Source organism: Gekko japonicus, unplaced genomic scaffold, assembly GCF_001447785.1.
Source record: "Gekko japonicus isolate JY-2015 unplaced genomic scaffold, Gekko_japonicus_V1.1 scaffold1847, whole genome shotgun sequence".
In the NCBI taxonomy this organism is placed as follows: Eukaryota; Metazoa; Chordata; class Lepidosauria; order Squamata; family Gekkonidae; genus Gekko; species Gekko japonicus.
Window position 1 is genome coordinate 37987 of NW_015163144.1, and position 24014 is coordinate 62000.

General features: G+C 40.0%; 1 protein-coding gene across 1 annotated transcript in view; it reads left to right on the forward strand.

The window, feature by feature from the left end:
* PTPN4 (protein tyrosine phosphatase, non-receptor type 4) overlaps positions 1 to 24014 on the forward strand; it is a gene marked incomplete at its 5' end in the record, with an annotated part of 66259 nt that overhangs the window by 28972 nt on the left and 13273 nt on the right. The window contains one exon of the mRNA XM_015406991.1: positions 20649 to 20797. Within this exon, the coding sequence (XP_015262477.1) occupies positions 20649 to 20797 (149 nt within the window). The remainder of the gene's footprint in view (positions 1 to 20648; positions 20798 to 24014) is intronic.

The following is a 24014-nucleotide window of genomic DNA, read 5'->3' on the forward strand; positions in this document are numbered from 1 at the left end:
CTATTACTGTTAGGCAGATTCGTAACTGGTTGACATATCGTATCTAAAGGGTGCTTGTGAATGGTTCCTCATCCTATTGGAGAGGAATGACAAGTGGAGTGTCTCAAGGATCTGTCCTGGGAATGTTTTGTTCAACATTATTATCCATGGTTTGAATGAAGGAATAGAGGGAATGCTTATTAAATTTTCAGATGATACTAAATTGGGAGGGGTAGCAAATATGGTAGAAGACAGAGTCAGGATACAGGATGATCTTGACAGGCTGGAAAACTGGGCTGAAACAAATAAAATGAATTTCAGTGGAGATAAATGTAAACTGCTGCACTGAGGTAGGAAAAATCAAATGCATTATTATAAGATGGGAGGGGGAGACTTGTCTTGGCAGTAGTATGTATGAAAAGGATCTAGGGGTCTTAGTAGACTATACACTGAACATGAGTCAGCAGTATGATGCAGTAGCTAAAAAGGCAAATGCAATTTTGGGCTGAATGAACACAAGTATAGTGTCCAGATCACGTGAAGTGATAGTATCACTTTACTCTGCTCTCGTTAGACCTCACCTAGAGCATTCTGTTCCGTTTTGGGCACCACAATTTAAGAAGGATATAGATAAGCTGGAATGTGTCCAGAGGAGGGCAGCAAAGATGGTGAGAGGTCTGGAGACCAAGTCCTATGAGGAAAGGTTGAAGGAGCTGGGTATGTTTAGCCTAGAGAGGAGATGACTGAGAGGTGATATGATAACCCTTTTCAAGTGCTTGAAGGGCTGTCATACAGAGGATAGTGCGGAGTTCTTTTTTGTTGCCCCAGAAGGTTGGATCAGAACCAATGGTTAAAATTAAATCAAAAGAGTTTTTGACAGTGTAGTTTCTCAGTGGAACAGGCTTCCTCAAGAGGTGGTGGGCTTTCTTTTGTAGGTTTTTAAACAGAGATTAGATAGTCCTCTGATAGCAATGCTGATTGTGTGAACTTAGTCAGATCATGAGAAGAAGGGCAGGAGGGGTTGCATCAGTGCTTAGTTCTCGTGGCCCTTTCTTACACGCCCAGGGAAATGCTGATTGCCACTTTGGGTCAGGAAGCAATTTTTCTCCAGGCCAGTTTGGCCAGGGATCCTGGAGGGTTTTTTGTCATCTGGGCATGAAACAGGGATCACTGGGGGTGTGGGGGGAGGAATGTATTTATGGATTTCCTGCATCGTGCAGGGGGGTTGGACTAGATGACTCTGGAAGTCCCTTGGAACTCTGTGATTCTGTGTTGTCCTAAACTGATGAAGAATGTAAGTTCGCCCTGTGATATCAGTTCATTCTTCATTGTTGTCTGCAACAGCCATTCACAGTTCCTGCAGTATCGTCTTTATGGTCTCTATGCATCACACCCTTGGAATAGAGTGCGCTTGCGCCGATCCCAATTGGTAAACTTGAAAGTGAAAAGGATTTTTGTGCCTGTTCCCCATGTCATGCGCAGGGGGGCTTCACTGTGCATGACTACAGGGAAGGGCACAGAGATCTCGCCGATTTTTCCTCTGACTGCCATGCTGTTCGGACCGTTCTTTGCTTAGGCCAGCCCCATTTATCCAAGCTAAGACACACTTTAACTCAACAGGGAAGGGAGGGTTCTCTGTGGTGTCTTTTGTGCAAGCATAAAATGGAGGAAAGGGGATGTTCCTATATTTTGGAAGCTTACCGAAAAGTTTTATAGAAGCAGATTTAACACAGCGGATATAATAAGGTTGCTTTTGCCGCCCCGCCCCCCAAAGGGAAATCATGACTCACTAGCACACTCAGACTCTGGACCATGGGTACTAAACTGTGGGAAACAGAAACTGGCGGCTCTGACTGGATTACTGCCGGCTAGAGGGGCAAGCAGGATTGGCTGCTCAGACTTCCCGTCCCTCCCCTTGCTAGGCAAATGTGGAGAGCAGGAGAAGCCGTCCCTCCTCCTTGAGTTTGCATGTGAAGGAGAAAGAAAGCGGGAGTTCACAACATGGTGCCTTTACTTTGCCAAGGAAGAGTAGGGATGGCCAATCAAAAGAAGAAGAGAAGGGATTTATACCCTGCCCTCACTACCCAAAGTAGCCTCAGAGCGGCTTACAAACTCCTTTCCCTTCCCCTCCCCACAATAGACACCCTGTGAGCAATGTTCCCTCTAAGCTGTGAATTTTGTGAGCAAAAATTCTACTTTGTGAGCTACTGCATAAATGAGTTTGCTCTGGAGGCCATCCTTCCTGAGCTGAGACAAAAATGTGTGAGCTGGAGGCTAAAAAACTGTGAGCTAGCTCACACTAACTCAGCTTAGAGGGAACACTGCCTGTTTCAGAACCACGGCTTGCCCAAGGCCATTCAGCGGGTGCAAGTGGAGGAGTGGGGAATCAAACCTGGTTCTCCCAAATTAGAGTTCGTGCACTTAACCACTACACCAAACCACTACACCAAACTTAACCACTATACCAGCAGGAAGCCAGGAAGGTCAGAATCAATTACACAGGTGGCGCAATTTAATTTCAAAATTAAATTGGAGATTGGAGTAGAAGGGGGACTTTAAAGATATGATAGATTGTGGGGGCTCTGATAGATACAATAGGGGGCTTTTCCCCTAAAGCCCCACTGCTGGCTATGATGCTGTACCAAACGTATCTTCTTTACTGTTTGCCATGATCTAGTTTCTCCTTGTGGGTTTAACATATCTTGGTGAGTTATAAACTTTTTGGTTTTCCTGACATGTTTATCATAAAATGACTCTATTGGTGACATTATTGGTGAGGTTGGTGGGCTAATCCTTATTCGTAGAGAATCCCAGATTTTAAGTAGGCTATCTCTAATTACAAGATTTTTTTGGGAGGGGGTTTCTTTACTCAGAGACGATTACGTAACCTTTCTGGTCCGACCCAATATATTTTTCTGAATTAACAGAAGCTTTAAGAAAGCAAAAAAGGGGGAAACTCCAGGTCCTGATGGCTTTCCAGCAGAATTTTATCAAGTTTTTGAAGACCAGCTGATAATACCTTTAAAATGTGTAATACAAAACATAATAAGTGAAGGAAAAATACCAGAAACCTGGAATGAAGCCCTAATAACTTTAATACATAAACAAAACACTGATGAGAAAGAAATTAAACATCATAGGCCAATTTCGCTATTAAATGTAGATTATAAAATATCTGCTTCTATTTTGGCTGCAAGACTGAAAAGAGTATTGATACAAATAATACATCAAGATCAAGCAGGCTTTTTACCAAAAAGACAATTTAGGAGCAATGTAAGGACTATATTGAATGTAATTGAATATTTTGAAGCACATCCAGAGAAAGAGATGGCTTTGATTTTTTTTTTAGATGCTGAAAAAGCACTTGATAATGTCAAGTGAATTTTATGTAAGAATAAATACTAACTTCACAATGTGATAATGACTTATTTACAATGGTTAGTTTAATCTACACCAAGCAGCAAGCTAAGGTCCTAGTCAATGGAGATTTAACATAAAATATTGAAATACAAAAAGGAACTAGACAAGGATGTCCCCTTTCACCACCATTTATTTTTGTGCTTGAAATATTGAATGATATGATTAGGGAGAATTTACATATTAAAATAAGAGGAGAAGAATATAAATTGCAAGCATTTGCAGACCATTTGGTTTTTATCCTGGAAAACCCATTGAACTCTATTATGCAAATTTTAAAAACTTTACAGGAATATGGTCAAGTGGCAGGACTGAAAATTAATTTCAATAAAACAAAAATGTTAACAAGAATATTACTAAGGACCAAACTCAACGCAATACAAGAAATATCAGGTTTGAAAGTTAAAAAAAAGGTGAAATATTTGGGAATAAACTTAACAAATAGATGTAGTCCTTTGATGGAAGACAATTATATGGAATTATATTGCAAATTAAGAAGGCTTTGGAAAGATGGAAGAATCTACAAATATCCCTGATGGGAAGGATAGCTACAATAAAAATGAGTATTTTACCAAGATTGATCTTTTTCTTTCAAACAATTCCAGTCCTTCAAAACCAAAAATATTTTATAAAGCTTGATAAACTGATGAAACAAGAGACCAAGGCAAAACAAGAGACCAAGAACAAAACTGAAAGCCTTACAAGATGCAAAAGAAAGAGCTAGATTTGCAATACCAGATTGGCTTTTATACTATAGAGCAGCTTTACTGACGTGGGTAAAATAATGGATTACATTAGAAAATCTTATACTAATGTTAGAGGGACATGACCTGTTACTAGGTTCGTATGCGTTTACATGGTATGGAAAAGCTGACACCCATGAATATTTCAAACAGTATCGTATTAGGAGATATTTACTGAAGGTATGGGAAGAAGTGAAAAGATCTTTCTATACTAAGATACCAAAATGGGTCGCACCACTTGAAGCGTTTACAAACCCGAAATTGATGCAAAAGAATGCAAGGCTAAAATACGAAGATTTACTGGACAATAAAAATGAATTAAAGTCAACAGAAGACCTTATAAAACAAAAACCAGATTTAAGCTGGTGGGAAGAGTACAAATAGAGTCAAGATATGCCAAAGATAAATGCTGTTTTTTGTCTTTTTTTCTCCACAAGTTCGATTGCATCGATCACAAATCGAATATTGTCTTTCATAAACTTCTTTTGTACAAAGCCAGTCTAGTTGGGATGAATTATTTTTGCTATGCATTTTCTTAGTCGTGCTTCTGTATTTCTTTTTCCATGTAAGTAATTCCATTTTGTGTCCTTACTCCTATTATGATTTTCCTTTTGGATTCTTTTCTTAAGCAATAATCTAAAAATCGTTCAGGTTTGTCCATGTGTTCAAAGTATTTTTGTTTGAAGAAATGTAGCCTTTTCTGCATATCTTCATTTTGCAACATATTTAATAGGTTTTTTTATTGCTGAATTTTTGTTAGGTTGCCTTCTTAACATTTTCCCATCATTTCTGTTATTCTTTCTCTTTCTTTTCTTTTCTTTTCTTTTCTTTTCTTGATGCAGTGGCTATCAAATTTTCTCTAATGAAAACTTTGCTTGCTTCCCAGATTGTTGCTATGGAAACTTCATCTGTAAGATTCAGTTTTAGAAAAAACTTTGAAATCTTTTTTCACTTCTCCTTGCACTCCTTTTAGTTTGATCTCCTTGCCTAGCCATCAGTAAAGGGTTATGATCTGTGAAGATTTCAGTTGTATTTCAGCCTTCTTTAAATTTATAATTAATTTTTTAGATATTCAACACATATCAATCCTAGAATATGGTTGATGTCTATCAGAAACGTATGTATAGTCTTTAGAATTTGGATTTATAACTCCCGAAGTATCAATCAAATCTAGCATTTCCATATACCAAAAAACTTTTTTAGGTAATTTACCCTCCTTCGGGTTTTTTAGATTTATCTTTTTTTAAAAGTCCATTGTTCCATTTATGTCTTTGAAGATCATAATTTCTCCTTCTTGTAAATTCAATAATGTTTGGAAAAACTACTCATAAAAGTTTTCTTTGGCATTATTTGAGGCATATAGCAACATCAATGTATTTATCTTGCCTTCAGGAAATCTGATTTTCAGCGGCTGAGTTCACACTGGCAGTTTAGCCCGATATAGGCACATGCCAGAAACGTTTCACAAAGGATTATAGGGGCCGTTCACACAAGCACATCTGTCAGGTGTTCCCCAGCCGTACTCAGCCCGTCTTGTAGTGCTTGCCTTCCAAGTTTTAAAAGTACTTGGTGAAAGTGGTAGCAAACCCTGGAGAGCGCAGTCATCCCACGGTCATCCCGCACCGACAAAGTGTGAACGCCGAAAGCTGCAATTTACTTGTGCGCTTATGCACATATGCGCATATCGCCGGATTACCAAAAAGAAAGCAGCGTCTTACAACTGCGCCTCTGCCAGGGGCGGGCCAACAGTGTGAAAGCTCCCTTGCGCCTCCTCTCCGGTATACTCCTGCATCAGTCGGCACAGTGTGACCAGGAAAACTTGTTCCAGGTCTTTTTTGCCACGACTTCCTGGCGCTTCAAACTGCCAGTCTGTCCTCAGCCAGCATATCTCCCTTCAGGATCTTTCCATTCCTCTGTAACATTTATTCATTGGCTTGTTATAAAGACTGCTACATCTTTTTTTTTCCCGTTGGCAATCCAAAACTTTATCCAATTTCTTGTTTTTAAGATATTTTCATGTTCTTTATGTGGGTTTCTTGAATACAGATTTTTTTTAATAAGTTGAATCTTTTAGAATGCTTTGTAGCCATTAGAATGGCATTTAAGCCATTGATACTTACTTTTCTTTCTTTTTTTTGGATCCCCCTAAGGGGAATTTTTTATTGTTTTTTTTTTTTACAAACTACAAACTATAACTGAAAAGGGAACTACATCTAAGGAGAAAGAAAAAAGACCAAAAACCCAAGAGTAGGAGATCAATACATCAGCTTATCCCAATGTTACTTTAAAGCTAATAAAACAGTGAACATAGTCAGTTATGCTAGGTTAATTATCTTTTAACTATCGATTTAACTGCTTAAAGAAACCCCTAGAGCCTCCCAAAGTTATTTCGGAATTTTCAGGCACAAATCAGAGTCCTTCAGCCATTATTTATTCTTATCTTTTCTAATCCTCAATTTGTAGGAACTTTTGGGGGCAGCTGCCCCCTTTTCAGAGGGTGAGTCCTCGTCCGAAGACACCGAGCCTAACTCGCCATCAGATTTGCTTTCTTCTTCTTCCTTCTCATCCTCAGCTGGTTCCCCGAGCTGTGTTCGCAGAAAATCACATGCTTTAAGAACAGAGTCAATCTTTTCTTTTTTGTCGTGAAGTTTGAAAATGACACCTTCTGGAATTAGCCATCTGTAACTGATGCCATTTGTTTGTAGAAAAAGGATTTGTTCTTTATAATTCTTTCTCTTCTTTCTTATGTCAAATGGGATGTCTCTTAAAATCCTGATGTTGTTGTCCCCAATTTTCAAGGGAGTTCCCGTAGTTGTTTTCAAAATAGAGTCTCACATGTCTCTTCGAGAATTTGACTACTATTTCCCCAGGCAGATTATTTTTCTTGACGTATGAAGAATAGGACCTGTAGACCACATCCATCTTGCTATAGAGGTATTCCACTGTCAAATCTGTCATTGGGGCTATTGCTTCACTCAGCCCGCTGCTTCAGAGTCTCTCCTTTAATTTCTGGGAGCCCTTAGAACCGTAGGATCAAATTGGCTTTCTCCATTTGCAGCTGTAAAAGTTGTGACTCTTCCGTAGCTTGTTTCATTTCCAGCTTTTGAACCTTTTTCTAAACTTTTTTAGTATTGGCGTCCATTTCCTTCACCTTCTCCCCCATTTGCTCCATTGCTTTTTAAGATTGAGTCAATTGTAGCTGCTGTGAAGCCAAGCTCTTACCAATGATTGACAGTTGTTGCTTGATATTAGTCATCTCATCCAGTAGAGGGCACAAGGAATCTGCAAACAGTTTGGAAAGCTCAGTGGTCTCTTCCGTTCGAGGACTACCCACTAGTTTCGCTTTCAAAAGTTTTTCTTTCTCCGGTTTCTTCCCTGCCATCTTTTTGGATTTGTTTACTTTTCAAAAAGTTGCTAAAGTCTCTGATATTCGCCTGAACACTTGTCTGCGCTCTGGTAAGTCTCGTAAAACAGATTTAAACACTTATTTTTCTGCTCCCTCCTCTTTATTCCGTGTTTTCGTTTATGCGTTTGGGAGGGGCCCCTCCCCTGCTCGCTTTCCATCGCTTTTTAAGGGGGGTAGCTTTATTTTTTAAATCTTCATGCTCGCTTCAACCCGGCTTACAGTTTGTTGTTGGCCAACCGGTCTCACTCGGCATCGGGGTTTTTTGTCCGATCTCCAACGCTTGTCCCGGTCAGCAGAACTCGTACCATGTGGTCACTCAACGGCAGGTCCTTCGGGGCAAAGGAGCACCTCAATTCTCCAGCATCGCACCGTTTAAGAGGTCGCCCCTCAAAAGCCCCCTGGCTAGGAGCCTTTTACCAAGGCTCTGGCGGGGTCGCGACCCGTCACACCCCCTCCTACACGCTGGTGTGCAGTTTGCATCTCTGGGGGGTCCGGCAGATGCGTCTGCCTGCGTGTCGCCATAAACCGGAAGTCCGCCATTGATACTTACTGATATGACATTTAGGCCGTCCATTTTGCTAATACGCTACCGCCTCATTTATTTTTCCTTTCCTTGTTACCTGGAACTTCTTTTCCATTTTTCTCTCTTTACTTTTTCGGATCTTTTTGATCCTTGGGTGTTTCCCTTTAATAATTCTTCGAAAAGTAGTTAGGCTTGTTCAGTCATTGATATTATTCTTTTACCTCATGGTAATAGCACTTCAAGAGCAAATGGGATTCTCCAGTGATATGTCTTTCTTTTGTAGGGTTTGTCTTAAGAAGTCAGAGTCTTTTTTTCTTTTTCAACAGGCTTGAAGGAAGGGGAGAGTCTCTCTGTTCAGTATAAAGTGTCTTGTTTTCTTATGTGTAAATTTGACTAATATGTCTCAGGGTTTTCTATTTGTGGTTGCAAATCTTGAGTCGACTCTATATATTTGGACAATATCTCCTTCAGTCTTAAAATGATCTTGTAGTAGTGTACGAAAGCTGTCTTCAAGATGAGTCTTGCCAAAAACTTATGGAACAGATCTAAATCGAAGATTACAAATTTTACTCTGGGTCTCCAGTATTTCAATCTTTTGATTTGCCAGCTCCAGCTGTTGGTCTGTAGCTTCTTAATGTAATTCTAAATCTTTGCATTGGGCTTTAAGTTTGTCAATTTCTTGCGCGTTTTGTTGAACTTACTTTTGAATCTCAGATTGTCCAGATTGTTTAATTAGTTCTTGTGTTCGTTGTTCAGATTCTTTAATTTGTGCTGCAGTTGTTTGCTGTTGTATCATCAAAGTTTCCCATAAAATCCAAGAGGTCTGGTTTTTCTTCCATTTGTCTAGATTTATTCCTTCAAACATGTTGCCATTCTATGTCATCTATTTGATCTTCTTTCTTTAAATACTTAAATACTATTATACAGCTTATATTTTTTGTGAAAGATGCCAACATAGAAGTATGGGGGCTGGCCCTTCAATGGCTAATCTCTTTCCTCCAAGTTTGGGGACATAGGGTTGAGCTGGGGAGAGTGTGTCCTCCACATATCCCTTAACATGTGGGGTGCCTCAGGGGGCACTACTCCCCAATGTTGTTTAACATCTACATCCGTCCCCTCACCCAGGTTGCGTGGAGCTTCAGGCTGGGGTGTCATCACTATGCTGATGACACCCAGCTGTATCTGTTATTCGACGGCCACCCAGATCTGGCCATGGGTTTGAAGGCCATGGTTGGTTGGTTGAAGCAGAGTGGGTTGAAACTGAATCCAGTAAAGACGGAGGTTCTGTGGCTGGGGAGGGGGACTTCAGAGCTGGGATATATGTTGCCTGCTCTTGACAGGGCATCACTGACGCCAGCACATTCTGTCAAGAGTTTGGGAGTGATTTTGACTTCCTCCGTGAATATTGAGGCCCAGGTCACACACGTTTCCAGACTGGCATTCTTCCATCTTTGCTGGGCTCAGCAATTGGTCCCCTTTCTGTTGCGCCCCCCACCCCCCAATTTAGCCACGGTAATCCATGCAGTGGTCACCTCCAGGCTAGACTACTGTAACTCCCTTTATGCTGGCCTGCCCTTGGAAATGACCCGGAAGCTCCAGAATGTGGTGACATGAGGCCTGACGGGAATGTCATGGACTGCACATATACATCCAGTGCTGTGCCAGTTACACTGACTCCCAGTGGAATACTGAGTCAAGTTCAAGGTTTTGGTATTGATCTACGAGGCCTTGAGCAGTCAGGGACCATCTCCTCCATTATGTCCCTGGAAGAGCATTATGCTCTTTAGATAACAACTTGCTGTTGGTCCCCAGCCCTAAAGCTGTCCAGCTGTCCTTGACCAGGGCCAGGACCTTTTTGGTCCTACCTCCAACCTGGTGGAACTCTCTGTCAAATACCATCAGGTCCCTGTGTGACTTTATGTAGTTCCACAGGGCCTGTAAGGCAGAGATGTTCCACCAGGCCTTTGGTTGAGGACAGCAACGGTTTCCATCATAGCTGGCACCCTTTCAGCTTCAGTTGCTTCTGATATTTGCTCTGCCCTCCTCTCCTCTGCCCTCAAAGCCGTCAGCAGTCTGAAATGGGACCAATTAATATATACCATTTTCTTGTTCGAAATATATTATTAATGTTTTAATGGTTTTAGCTTGATGTTTTTATGAATGATGGCGCTGCAAGGATTGGGCAATTGATTAACAAATAAATAAAATTATTTTCATACTCTTAATCAGTCAATAGAGTAAATTCAAAAAACAAAATTCTGGTATAAATGATTAGAAGTATTTAAAGATATTGAAAAATATTCTCTCTACAGGTCCCGCAACAACGTAGAGCGTTTACCCTGACCAGGTGTAATGCTATGCCTTCTGCCATTTTATATAGCAGATTTAACAAGGTTTTGCATTCGACCAGATACTGCCCCTGCAGAAAGAAATGCGTGGAAACTATTTCACATGTTTTCCTGCATTGTAATCTGTATGTGAACTTAAGGAATATCTATCTACATTCTATCCTAACCAGTATAGCGGATTGTTCTGATGCACTCAAGGTCCACAGACTTTTAAAAGATCTCGGTCCCGACATCACTGAGAAGGTGGCTAAGTTTCTCTGTTTCGCTTTAAAGCTGCGCCAAAGGTTCCTAGAGATATAACATCCTTATCAGCTCCCAATTGCACAATATCGAGTCATAGATTTTTATAGGTGTTTTAACTGTTTCCTAAAATTGTATAATTTGTACTGTTAATTTATGCCAATAAAGGCTAACTTGACTATTTAGAATATTTATAAATAAAAATAACCATACAATTTAATTTCTTTATTTTTTGCAGAATAAGAAAATGTTTTAGTTAATATATTTTGATTAAAAGAGGGAAAAGAAATGCTAGTTTGCTCAAGAAATTGAAGAAATAACAAAAATAAAAGTATATGGATTTAAAAAAGAGAGAAAAAGTATAGTGGATGTTAATATTAGTTTATAAATACAGATTAGTATTTAAAATAAAAAGTTAATTTTAGTGTAATTAAGAGAAGCTTGGTTTTTTAGTTTTACAGACAAGTCCTGATGGTTAATTAATAAAATAATTCTTGAACTTGCAGTTTCACAATTTTGACACAAGATGGTGGCAGAGTCCAGTCTTTAGTTCTGTGTGATGGAAATGAGCCAAAAAAATGTCCAGATCTTTAGGGAATGCTGGAAATCACCGAAGTAATCTGTAGAGCACCAAAATATACTTCAAGGCACCTCAAAATCCCAGTGCAGCATTCCAGTGAGAAGTAAGGTATCACATAGAGGTCAAACAGCAAAAATGCCAAGAATGAAAAAGTGTAACAAAAATAAGCTTTATCAGACATCTTTCAGGATTAAGTTTATGAGTCTTGTATTGCAGTATTTCTGGTTATAATTAAAAGAATTTTAAAATCATCCCAATATAAGTAGTTCCAATAGATTATTTACTTTTGGTTTCAATGTACTTGTAAGATCAAAATGGTGTTGGACTTTGACACAGTCACATTTATTATTTTCTTGAATGTTTTTGTTGTAACTATAATCTAAATAAGAATAAGGAAAATATTGCTTGAAGAATTGCAGGGGCAGGGCTGTAGCCAACTGGGGGCACAGCAGGTGGTGCCCCATCACAATGCTCCCCCACCCCAATCTAGTTTAAAATTACGTTAATCATGCTTATACAAAGTGCAATTTCCTTGAGAAACCCCAGAATCATACAGGATAGGCAATCTTTTTGTGGGGTTTCGCCCCGCTCTCTTCTCACTCTAAAATTCAGGGAGATTAAAAGTGAAGGGCATGCAGGATCAGAAATTTAGTAGCTCCAACTCCAAGGCTTCTCTCCCTTCCGGTCTTTCTCCCTTCCTTCCTTGGTATGTGAAGACAGAGGAGGAGGCAGGTGGGGCACAATGGCCTAGCTCGGCAACTCACTGAGCCAGGCAGTGGGAAGGAGTTCGTTGCTGGCATCATGTGACCCATTATGTGACCTGGGTCACATGACATTAACAGGCACAGTAGAGGGGAGGAAGATCTTCAGCCGCATCAGCCTGAAGCCTTGGAGCTTCAAGGGTAAGGAGCTACAGCTTATAGCAGCTGCTAGGGGCTGCTACTCCTCCTCCTCCTCTTCCTTTTAAATTTAATTTTAATTGGTGCCCCTGGTGCGCCGGCACCCCCCACCAAAAAGTTTCCTGGCTATGACCATGCGCAGGGGGGAGAGTGAAATAAGGGGAAAAAAGGAACTCAGCCCTTATTTGTTAGTGAGCTAATCTCAACTCATGAGTCTTGATGAAATCCAGCCATTCTGAGCTGTATAAACAGTCTTGGAGAAGTTGGAGTACTCGAAGGTTCCGGGCTTGTCAACAGCGGGCATGTGTGAGAATTTCTCCGCTTGCAAACACTGTTCCCACAGACCCCCCCTTTATGGTGAAATTTTTCCATCAACACCAGAGAACTCTCTCAAAGAGAGACTTCAAGCAGGGAGCTTGTCCCGAGGGACGAAGACGAGCAGCAGCTCACTCCAACCATCAGGAACTGCTCCAAAATGGGAGGCTGCAAGGGATACTCGATGGGCTTCGCAGAGTTATAGCCGAGCCCAGTGGACCTACGAGAGTCAAATAAGCTGCCCATTCTACTCTTTTGGAATACTGAAAGGACCGGCTAATCGACCCAGTTCTTCGTTGAGCTGTATAAACAGTCTTGGAGAAGGTGGAGTACTCGAAGGTTCCGGGCTTGTCAACAGCGGGCTTGTGTGAGAATTCCTCCGCTTGCAAACACTGTTCCCACAGAATAGTACACAGGTAAATGGTGCACTATTAACCGTGAAAGACTGCCCTTTAAACCCACGGGACTGAGCAATAGTGGTGTATATCCCTTTAAGGTGGCTACGAAAAGCAGCTCAGTTCAGCTGCAATAGTTTGAAATATAGCCAAGATTTGAAGGGGGTCTGAGAAGCGTGAATGAAGCCGACCTTTATTCACACACAGCTTTATACTCTGCCTGTTTTTGCCTGTTTCCTTTTTTGGGGGGTCTTGTTTTTGTTTTGTTCCAACGTGGCGAGTTGTAAGATGGGGTTAAGGGGAGAGACGAAGAGGCGGAGAGGTAGTGACGCCAAGAGAACCTCCAGGAGCATGCTGGAGAATGAAACTGCTTAGGAAGCCGTGGGGCGGTGGAACGTGGAACTTTATAACAACGGAGAAAGACATACTGAACTTCTTCACCATAGAAGCGAACTCCTTCGCCTTACCAATCTTACCTCTTTAATTAAATAAACTGGAGATACTTAGATAAATCAACTGAATATTGGGTGTGACAGAAGGGGGAAACGAAGGAGAAAGGAAACTGAGAAGAGACAAGATCAAGCACTGTTCTCCTTTGTATCTTGTCTTTTCTCTCTCTCTCTCTCTCTGTATATTTTCATGTATTTTTCCTTTATACTAAAATGTGTGGAGGATTAGAGAAATAGATAAATAATTAGTTAAGTATTAGCCACTTAATCTACAGCTAGATAGATAGATAGATAGATAAGAGAGTTAGATAGATAGATAAAAGAGTTAGATAAGAGAGTTAGATAAGTAGGATAAGATAAGATAACTGGTGAAAAGAAGTAAAAAGAGAAATAGATGGCCTCTGGGACTAGTGGAATTAATGGAACTTGGAAAGCTTCTCTTACATCACCAGGACAAACTGGTCAACTGAAAGCTGCGACAATGAATCTTGTGCAGATGAATATAAAAGATTTGGAAAACCTCATACAAGAAAGTGTTGTGCAAGCAGTAAAGGCAACAGTAGAAACAACTTTGCCTGCGTTAGTAGAGAAAGCAATTGAACCTATACAAATAAAAATGGATGCATTAACACAGCAATTATCTTTAGAGACAAAAGAGATTAAAAAACAAATTACAGAAAATAAACAAGAAATATTAAACATTACTACATCTAACAGTCAGATTGATGATAAAATACAAGAGATGGATTATGAGCTACAAGATTTAAAATTAAAGAATGATAGGATGGAAGAGACATTGATAAATTTAGAGATGGAAAAAGCAGCCTAGGTCTTGAGGTTTCAGAATGTTCTAGAAAATATAGAAAAGAATTTAAAAGAGGAGATGATACAAACAATAGCTTTACAAATGAGAGTAGAAACAAGTGAGAACATAGCAGAAGAGATTGAGGCTTTATATAGAAGAAGAGATTGGATTATACCCCGCCCTTGACTTGAAGTCTCAGAGCGGCTTACAAACTCCTTTCCCTCCCCCTCCCCACAACAGACACCCTGTGAGGTGGGTGGGGTTGAGAGAACTCTGACACAAACTGCTCTTTCAGGAACAGCTGTGCCAGAGCTTGTGATTGACCCAAGGTCACATCAGCAGGTGCAAGTGGAGGAGTGGGGAATCAAACTCGGTTCTCCCAGATTAGAGTCCGCACACTTAACCACTATATAGAAGAAACTCAGCTCATACAAGAAGAAACAAGATCCCAAGATAAGTTCATATGAAGTTTAATAGAAGAGCTATGCGGGATAAAATTCTGAAGGCGGTGAGCAAAACAACCATGGTAATGGAAGAGGCTGAAATTAAAATCCTAAAGGATATACCATGGTGAGTTAGAGAAAAATGACAAAACTACACAACCTTAGCAAATCTATTAAGAACCAATGAAATAACATATAGATGGTTATTACCAGAAGGGATACTATTTACATATGAAGGCAGAAGACAAAGAATCAATTCCATATTTAAACTGGAGTACTCTCTGATTTTCCAAAAAGAAACTCCCATGATTCATGTACTGTACAAGCATTTGGAGGAACTTTTGATGAAAATTAGTAATAGCGTTTGCAAACCTGTGACAAATCAGAACTTTTCCTTTGATAACAGTTCTTTAAAAAAAACCTCAGCATTTATATAAGTGAGGAAGTCCAGAGTGAGCTAAAAAAAGTTAAAAGAAGTGGACGCCTTCAGCTTCAAGTCAAAAGTTCAGAAACATTTCATTGTGTCTGGAAAATACCTCCAGGAGAAATGGAACATAAAGAGAGACTCTATCCTTCATGATATGGTTTTTTAAAATCCAAAAACTTGCAAAGCACCCAGCAGTGAACTTTTGAAAGTGGCAAGGGCGATACCGTACAGACTGCGTGATTGATGAGTGGACGATGATTACAGCAGAAACACTCATAGGAATCAATAACGGAGACCTTAAAGCATTTTGGAAAGAATTTTTTGAAGTGAAGAATGTAATGGATGACACAAAATACAAAAGTAACAAAAGTATTCAAAGGTTTTCTTGCCACATGGTAATGGAGATGTTCAGAGAGGCTTTTCAACATTTGGATATGTGATTACAGAGCAGACAGCTGCTATGAAAGAAAGAGGCATTGAATGCACGATTGAATGTCATAGATGCCTTGAAGTTTTATGGCAGTAAACCTGCTTGTGTTCGAATCACAAAAGACCTCATTCCCTATGAAAGAAATACAATAAGTAAGTAGTACTTGAGGAAACCAAGCTGAGAGAAAAGAGACTTAAAGAAGATGAGGAGAGAGAAAGGGCAAAAGAAGAAGAAGAAAAGAAGGTCACAAAAGACCTCATTCCCTATGAAAGAAATACAATAAGTAAGTAGTACTTGAGGAAACCAAGCTGAGAGAAAAGAGACTTAAAGAAGATGAGGAGAGAGAAAGGGCAAAAGAAGAAGAAGAAAAGAAGATGAAGAGAGAGAAAGAGAAAGGGCAAAAGAAGAAGAAAAGAAAGTGAAAAGAAGAAGGCTTTTGATGATATGAAGAAGAATTTGCTTATGGAAAGAAAAGAAGTCCAGAAAAAGAGTGCAGCTGACAAACTCCTTGGGCAGACATCATTATGTATTACAACTGTGCTAAAAAAAAGGGTTGAAGAACTGCAGGTTGCTCATGGGCTATTGGAAGGATATAATGTTTTAAAACTCTAAGAGAACGAGGCCAATAAAGAAACATGCATTCAAGCAAAGACTTTTGGGGAAAATCATCTTCTCTAATAACTTCATTTTTGAGAGGTCTCCCAAGAAAGAACTGTTAACCAAAGTTAAATGTGATATGTAATATTTAAGGTATTAAAAAGAAATTATAATGAGTAGACATGTAAATGTACTCTGTATATTTCTGTAGTTTGACTATAAATAAAAAGGATTCTCCTCAACAACTGCTTCTTCTGCCTGACTATCCCCCTGAACCTCTTTAGTATTTCTTTTTGATGTCACTTCTGACTGGAATTTTATTGTAATTCCTCACAAATAAAGGCTTTTATTATACTATTTTATTTTTGTGGTGAGACCTACTAGTTGTGGGTTGTCTTTTTGAATTGTGGCACTGCCACCAATTATGAGAGATGCCTGGCACTTCCCCACTATCAGGCAGGGTTTCCCACCAAAAAATTATTCCCAGCTGTGACTGAGCAGTCCCAAGTAGCATGGATATAGTTATTGTTTAAAAAGTCTGTCTCACCCCATCATGAAGATCTAATTTGTCTTTTAGCCCAGCCCAGGAACGTGATGGGGATAAGCAGGAGCCCTCTTGTTTTTCCCTTTCAAAGGGCACTTCAGACGGTATAACATTCAAACAGAAATAACGATTTTATTTAATAGGCACGGGTTGATTAGGTGTAGTCAGGGGTTGGAAATGCTAAGGTAAAAATTGTTGATACAGATTATACTTCTTTTAACAATCAAAATAGTGCTGTTGAAGCTTATTTTCATATATTGTTGGATCTGAACAGTGAGAGGTTTTTGACTAAGTATTTTAGTTACAGTTACAATGTTTCTTCATATAATTTCCTATGACTCTTCGGGTTTCCTGGAGACAGTCTCTTTATTTGTGTACCTAAACTCTCCCCCTTTTGGACACCACAGTTTATTTCACTATCTCAAGGTGTCTAAATTTTATTCTTTTCATGAAAGACTTGGGGTCTCCTCAGAGCAAACCTCCCTGTGTAACTTGGCAGGAATTATTCTCTGTCTCCTCAAAAGAATATAACCCTTTTCTTTTGGCCTGAATGGGAGTTTCTTTTTAAAATCCAAAAACTTGCAAAGCACCCAGCAGTGAACTTTTGAAAGTGGCAAGGGCGATACCGTACAGACTGCGTGATTGATGAGTGGACGATGATTACAGCAGAAACACTCATAGGAATCAATAACGGAGACCTTAAAGCATTTTGGAAAGAATTTTTTGAAGTGAAGAATGTAATGGATGACACAAAATACAAAAGTAACAAAAGTATTCAAAGGTTTTCTTGCCACATGGTAATGGAGATGTTCAGAGAGGCTTTTCAACATTTGGATATGTGATTACAGAGCAGACAGCTGCTATGAAAGAAAGAGGCATTGAATGCACGATTGAATGTCATAGATGCCTTGAAGTTTTATGGCAGTAAACCTGCTTGTGTTCGAATCACAAAAGACCTCATTCCCTATGAAAGAAATACAATAAGTAAGTAGTACTTGAGGAAACCAAGCTGAGAGAAAAGAGACTTAAAGAAGATGAGGAGAGAGAAAGGGCAAAAGAAGAAGAAGAAAAACAGATGAAGAGAGAGAAAGAGAAAGGGCAAAAGAAGAAGAAAAGAAAGTGAAAAGAAGAAGGCTTTTGATGATATGAAGAAGAATTTGCTTATGGAAAGAAAAGAAGTCCAGAAAAAGAGTGCAGCTGACAAACTCCTTGGGCAGACATCATTATGTATTACAACTATGCTAAAAAGAAAAAGGGTTGAAGAACTGCAGGTTGCTCATGGGCTATTGGAAGGATATAATGTTTTAAAACTCTAAGAGAACGAGGCCAATAAAGAAACATGCATTCAAGCAAAGACTTTTGGGGAAAATCATCTTCTCTAATAACTTCATTTTTGAGAGGTCTCCCAAGAAAGAACTGTTAACCAAAGTTAAATGTGATATGTAATATTTAAGGTATTAAAAAGAAATTATAATGAGTAGACATGTAAATGTACTCTGTATATTTCTGTAGTTTGACTATAAATAAAAAGGATTCTCCTCAACAACTGCTTCTTCTGCCTGACTATCCCCCTGAACCTCTTTAGTATTTCTTTTTGATGTCACTTCTGACTGGAATTTTATTGTAATTCCTCACAAATAAAGGCTTTTATTATACTATTTTATTTTTGTGGTGAGACCTACTAGTTGTGGGTTGTCTTTTTGAATTGTGGCACTGCCACCAATTATGAGAGATGCCTGGCACTTCCCCACTATCAGGCAGGGTTTCCCACCAAAAAATTATTCCCAGCTGTGACTGAGCAGTCCCAAGTAGCATGGATATAGTTATTGTTTAAAAAGTCTGTCTCACCCCATCATGAAGATCTAATTTGTCTTTTAGCCCAGCCCAGGAACGTGATGGGGATAAGCAGGAGCCCTCTTGTTTTTCCCTTTCAAAGGGCACTTGAGACGGTATAACATTCAAACAGAAATAACGATTTTATTTAATAGGCACGGGTTGATTAGGTGTAGTCAGGGGTTGGAAATGCTGAGGTAAAAATTGTTGATACAGATTATACTTCTTTTAACAATCAAAATAGTGTTGTTGAAGCTTATTTTCATATATTGTTGGATCTGAACAGTGAGAGGTTTTTGACTAAGTATTTTAGTTACAGTTACAATGTTTCTTCATATAATTTCCTATGACTCTTCGGGTTTCCTGGAGACAGTCTCTTTATTTGTGTACCTAAACTCTCCCCCTTTTGGACACCACAGTTTATTTCACTATCTCAAGGTGTCTAAATTTTATTCTTTTCATGAAAGACTTGGGGTCTCCTCAGAGCAAACCTCCCTGTGTAACTTGGCAGGAATTATTCTCTGTCTCCTCAAAAGATATAACCCTTTTCTTTTGGCCTGAATGGGAGTTTCGGCATACTACCCAATTGTCCTTGCCAAAATCTCAATCCCAGTTCTGGTGTCTGTGTAAAACGGACTTCAGTTTAGACTGACTCTTAGACATTCAGTTCTGGTACTGAATTCTTCCTCAGAATTGACAGAAAACAGTTGAGGCAAGGAGTTGTTTCCCTTGACTCCAAAGATGAACCTGTCTGGCTGACTTTGTCATACTCAGTGACTCCCACCGACTCTTTCAGGAGCAAACTCACTGACTGTCTGACTTTCCGAAGACAAACTGGCTGAATGACTCTAAAAAGACCATCCTTTCAGCACTTAGCTAATCATATACTTCTCCTCAGCTGGCTCTGGCCAATCAGATGGAGGGGGGGGAAGGGAGCAGCCAGTTACTCAAGCTCTCTATTCCAGTAAAGAGTTAACTCTTCACCTCCCAGCTCACTGAAATTGCTGCACTAGGAAACCTGTTAAAGGAAGCACATCACATCATATTTTTTGGTTCCCGGTCACTCTACCAATCTGTCTCAGGATCAAGTTGCTGCTTTACAGCATAAGCCCTCTTCACCACTGTGGAACTTATAAGCCCCTTCTGCTCAACACCCTGTTTGGCAGACAGCTTGCCCTACATCACTCCCACACACCACAGCCTCACCTCCATCAGCCACATCATCTCAAATCTGAAGTACTTTAACCAGCACTTTGATTCCAACATGAGCTCATCAGTTGTTGGCGAACGGCCACGCCTAAGCAACAGCTACCCATTTATGATCCCAAGAACAAACACTGTGACCCCCTTCAGGTTGTTGTTTACTCATTCTCACCACTGTTCCACGGGGGTTCTGTAACCAATAAAGTGAGTGTCTACTTCTGGAGAAGGCCTTGAAGACATCTATAGGACAGCAATGTGGGGATCAGTTCATACTTCCATGCTTTCAGTTAAAAAGTTGGCATGATAGTTCAGCTGCATTAGCTTTGGTCATAAGATACTTCAGAACCTTAAGAACTTTGTTAGTGCCAGGGGATTTGGGTAGGAAGGGGATTATTTTCCCATCCAATGAAGAATGAATTCCCATTCATAAGGCAAGAAGAAAAATCTTAGAAGTTGCTTTCCTGTTTTGTTTTGTTTTTTCTTGATGCTTGGGGGAAGTCCCACCTCACAGGCAGATTTGATCGGCCTTACCTACAGTTCTGGAGGCAAAACCAACCCAGTGAAGAATGAAGAAGAACAAATAAATAATTTCTTCTTTGCACCTATTATATTTTATTCATAGAGGTTTGAATGCTGCCTTTTGTAGCTATTGTTCCTCCAGAAGCATTTTTGCATGAACATGACTACAGAAAATACCAAGTAAATAAAGTAGTAAGCCTAATAGATATCTGCCTGATGTACTTGCATATTCTTAATTCAGCCTACAGTGGTCTAATAAAACATGTCAATTTACCTCTCAATTTACCTCTTAAATAGGGAGTTTATATGCCTAATTTAATTAAAATTTATCCCTGATCATCACAGCATGTAGACCTATGGAGCTGATTTTATAAATCCATAGCATGCTTAATCCAAGTCTCCCAATCTCTGTTTTACCCTTTGATTAATTATAACTACATTTAACTGGTATCAGCTGTTGTGAAACATGAAACAATGTCTTTAAAAGTGAAAATTATTATAGAAAAACAATGAGATACGTTTGATTACATTTGGGTACATTTTCTCTTCCTAGAATAATGAGCACCGTCAGCTCACTCAGATCCAGTACATAGCATGGCCTGATCATGGGGTTCCTGATGATTCCAGTGATTTCTTGGATTTTGTGTGTCGTGTTCGGAAGAAAAGAACTGGCCGAGAAGAACCTGTTGTTGTCCACTGCAGGTATTTAGTTCATAGGCAAAACTTACTCTTCCTTTTTTTTTTACCAACTTTGATAGCATTATTTCACTTTGTATTCATTTTCAAATACTATATAACTAATTTGTGAGATTCTGCCCCGTTTAAATTAGAAGAAACAGTTACGTGTAATTTTCATTTTGAATTTGAATATTAAGGTAATTTGAATGGCAGTAACTTTGCCTCATGGCCTTAAAATATATTTTTACTCAATATAACAGTATAAGGCCTGTTTATGACAGTATACCTAACAAGATAGGATTGGGAAAAGAAACATTTAGGAAGCCTCGCTGACTATCTGTATAAACTGTGGTGCTAAAAAAAAAATGGTAAGGAAAGCATCTGTTATTGAGATGTGTAGTAGGGCAACACAGGCCTATGAGTTTCATGCTTTACTCAATTCAAATACTTCTTTGAGTCTGTTTGACTTCTTCAACTTTATAGCAGCTTCATTGTGTCTGGTTCTATCCTTACTGATGATGTGGGATGTGCCTGGAGACAGTTGTTGCTGAACACAGGTGAACTATACTGGATTTTAAGATTCCACTTATGAGAAGTCAAGTTGATGAGTATTTCTAGTAGCTTCTCCATTAGGTCAAAAGCTGAGGCTAATCTAAAGGTCAGTTCTCTCATGATAAGCAAGCCAAGGCTATCAGTGGGAAGCTTGGTCATTGCAGTTCTGGTGTTCTTATCCCTGTAGTCTCCCCAAATGTGGGTAACTTGACTGCATTTCTCGGATCAAAATCCTCTTCATGTCCAATCCTTTAATCCCTGATCAAAAATAGGTAATAGTTAGTGCCTTTAATCCCTGTTCAAAAATAGGTAATATCAGTTAGTGCTGGGGAGTGAAAAGTACTGGAATTCCTAATGAAAGCCACATTATTGGGTCTAGTTGTCTTCTGTTATCCCTGATCAAAAATAGGTAATAGTTAGTGTTGGAAAATGAAAGGTACTGGAATTCCTAGTGAAAGCCACCTTATCAGATCTAGTTCTCTTCTGTAAGTGTCACATACATACAGGCTACCGTAGATTATCCAGTAGTGAGAAAATGTCTGCATTTGGTCTAGCTGTAAGAAACTTGATATTTCCAAGTTTAAGGACTGAGATTCCAAAGTACTTGTATCAAATAACTGTAGCTATGACTAGGAAAAAGGCTATATATTGGCTAGCAAACCATCCTTTAACAAGGAATGTCCATTCAGTTTAACCATGGCTGAGTTCTGGCACTGAAGTAAGTAGTAGGAATAATACTGTAGCAGAAATTAAGAGCCCTGTTACCTTCATATCTAAATCTGAGTGTTTAATACCAAAAAGGGGGGGGGGAGTTCCATAGAGTTTCAAGAATTCATATTCTTTTCAAAAGTCAAATTTCCATTTGTGTCTTTGCTTCTTTTTGTTATAATCCTCCTCTCTTCCCACAATTTATAGGGACAGTTTCATATTGTGTCACCTTTTCTTTTCTTTTTTTCTTTTTTGCCCCCCGAAAGGGATTTTTTATTGCATTTTTATTAAGACTACAAACTATAACAGAAATAAGGGAGGGGACTACATTTAGGGATAAAGAAAAGATACCCACTACTGACTAAAAACCCAAGAGAGGAGATAATTAGCTTAAATATACGTTATCTCTTAATCACGCTAGTCCCATTATGAATTGAGTTACATATAATATTATCTCTTTCAAATCTTAAAATTAACTGTTAACAAGTAAGACCCCTCAGCATCTAGTTTCAGTACTTTCAAAGGCACAATTCAGAGTCCTTCAGCCTTCATTTTCCCTTTCCCAGTTTCTTCCACAATTTATAAGGACTTTTAGGGGCTGCTGCCCCTCTCTCTGATAGAAAGTCCTCTCCGGAAGATCCTGAGTCCAGCTCGCCACTGGATTTACTGTCCATCCCTTCTTTTTCTTCCTCCCCTGGCTCTCCCAACTGGATTCTCAAAAATTCCTGTGCTTTCTGAACAGAGTCAATCCTCCTTTTTATCCTTAATTTTGAAGGTTACGCCTTCTGGAGTTAGCCATCTGTATCCAATTGCATTTGTCTGGAGAAAAAGAACTAAATCTTTGTATTTCTTTCTCCTTTGTCTTATTTCAAATGGAATGTCTTTTAAAATCCTGATAGTATTATCTCCAACTTTCAAGGGTGATCCAGATGCTGCTTTCAGGATTGCATCCCTCACATGCCTCTTTGAGAGTCTTATCACTGTTTCCCCAGGCAGATTATTTTTCTTTATATATCCGGAATATGACCTATAGGTCATGTCGGGCCCGAGCTCCTGCCGTGGGTCAGCGCCCCCGGTGGCCGTCGTGTGCGGCGGGAAGCAAGGTCCCCAGAAGCTCGGGCGGCTCCAGGGACGAGTGGCCTGGCCTTCAAAAGGGGGAGGACGGTGGACCTCAGTCTGGTAGGGAGCGGGGTTAACGGCACCCCTGAAGCCCCTCTACCTGCTTGCTGCGGTGGAACTTTCTCTCACTCTAACCTTCCGATATCGTAGGCAAGCCGTTTCCTCCTCGGTCCTCGGTCACTCCTTGTCTTTTATTCCCGTCCCCAGTCCCTGGGACCGCCCTTCCACCCGCCCGATCCTGGCCCCTCCCTCCTTCAAAAGGGGAAACGCCGACTGGGCGTTCCCCAGAAGCCGGGTGGTGTGTCGGCGTCGGCCTCAGTCGCCCGCAGGCCGTATAGCCGGGGTGGGCAGGCCGTCGCCGCTCCTGAGCGCCCTCCTCTCCACTGCTGTCTGCGCCAGCCGGTTCCATCGCCTCCGGTCCCGGCTGCGCCGTTGGCGCTGGGTTCTCCGGGACAGGACAGGTCACATCCATATCACTCAGCAAAAATTCCTTCTTCATATCTGTCACTGGGGCCAATATGTCACTCATCATTTCCTTCAGATTCTCTCCCTTAGTCTCTGGAATGCCCTGGAAGCGAAGAATCAGATTAGCCTTTTCCATTTGTAGTGGCCACAAGATTTAGGCTTGGAATGCAAGTTACAACATCAGAGACCCATTAGAAATAAGAATAATTTTTATTCAGTACAGAGCATAGCAAAACAGACGATATAAGTGATTGCTGAAAACAAGAAAAACCTATGGCTCTTTGCCTTAACTAAACATTAATGATTCATAGTTACCAAGTCAGAACATCCACAGCTCAGGATAGTCCAAGTACCAAGGGATTTTGAAGAGAAATCCCATCCTTGCACCCATGTGCTC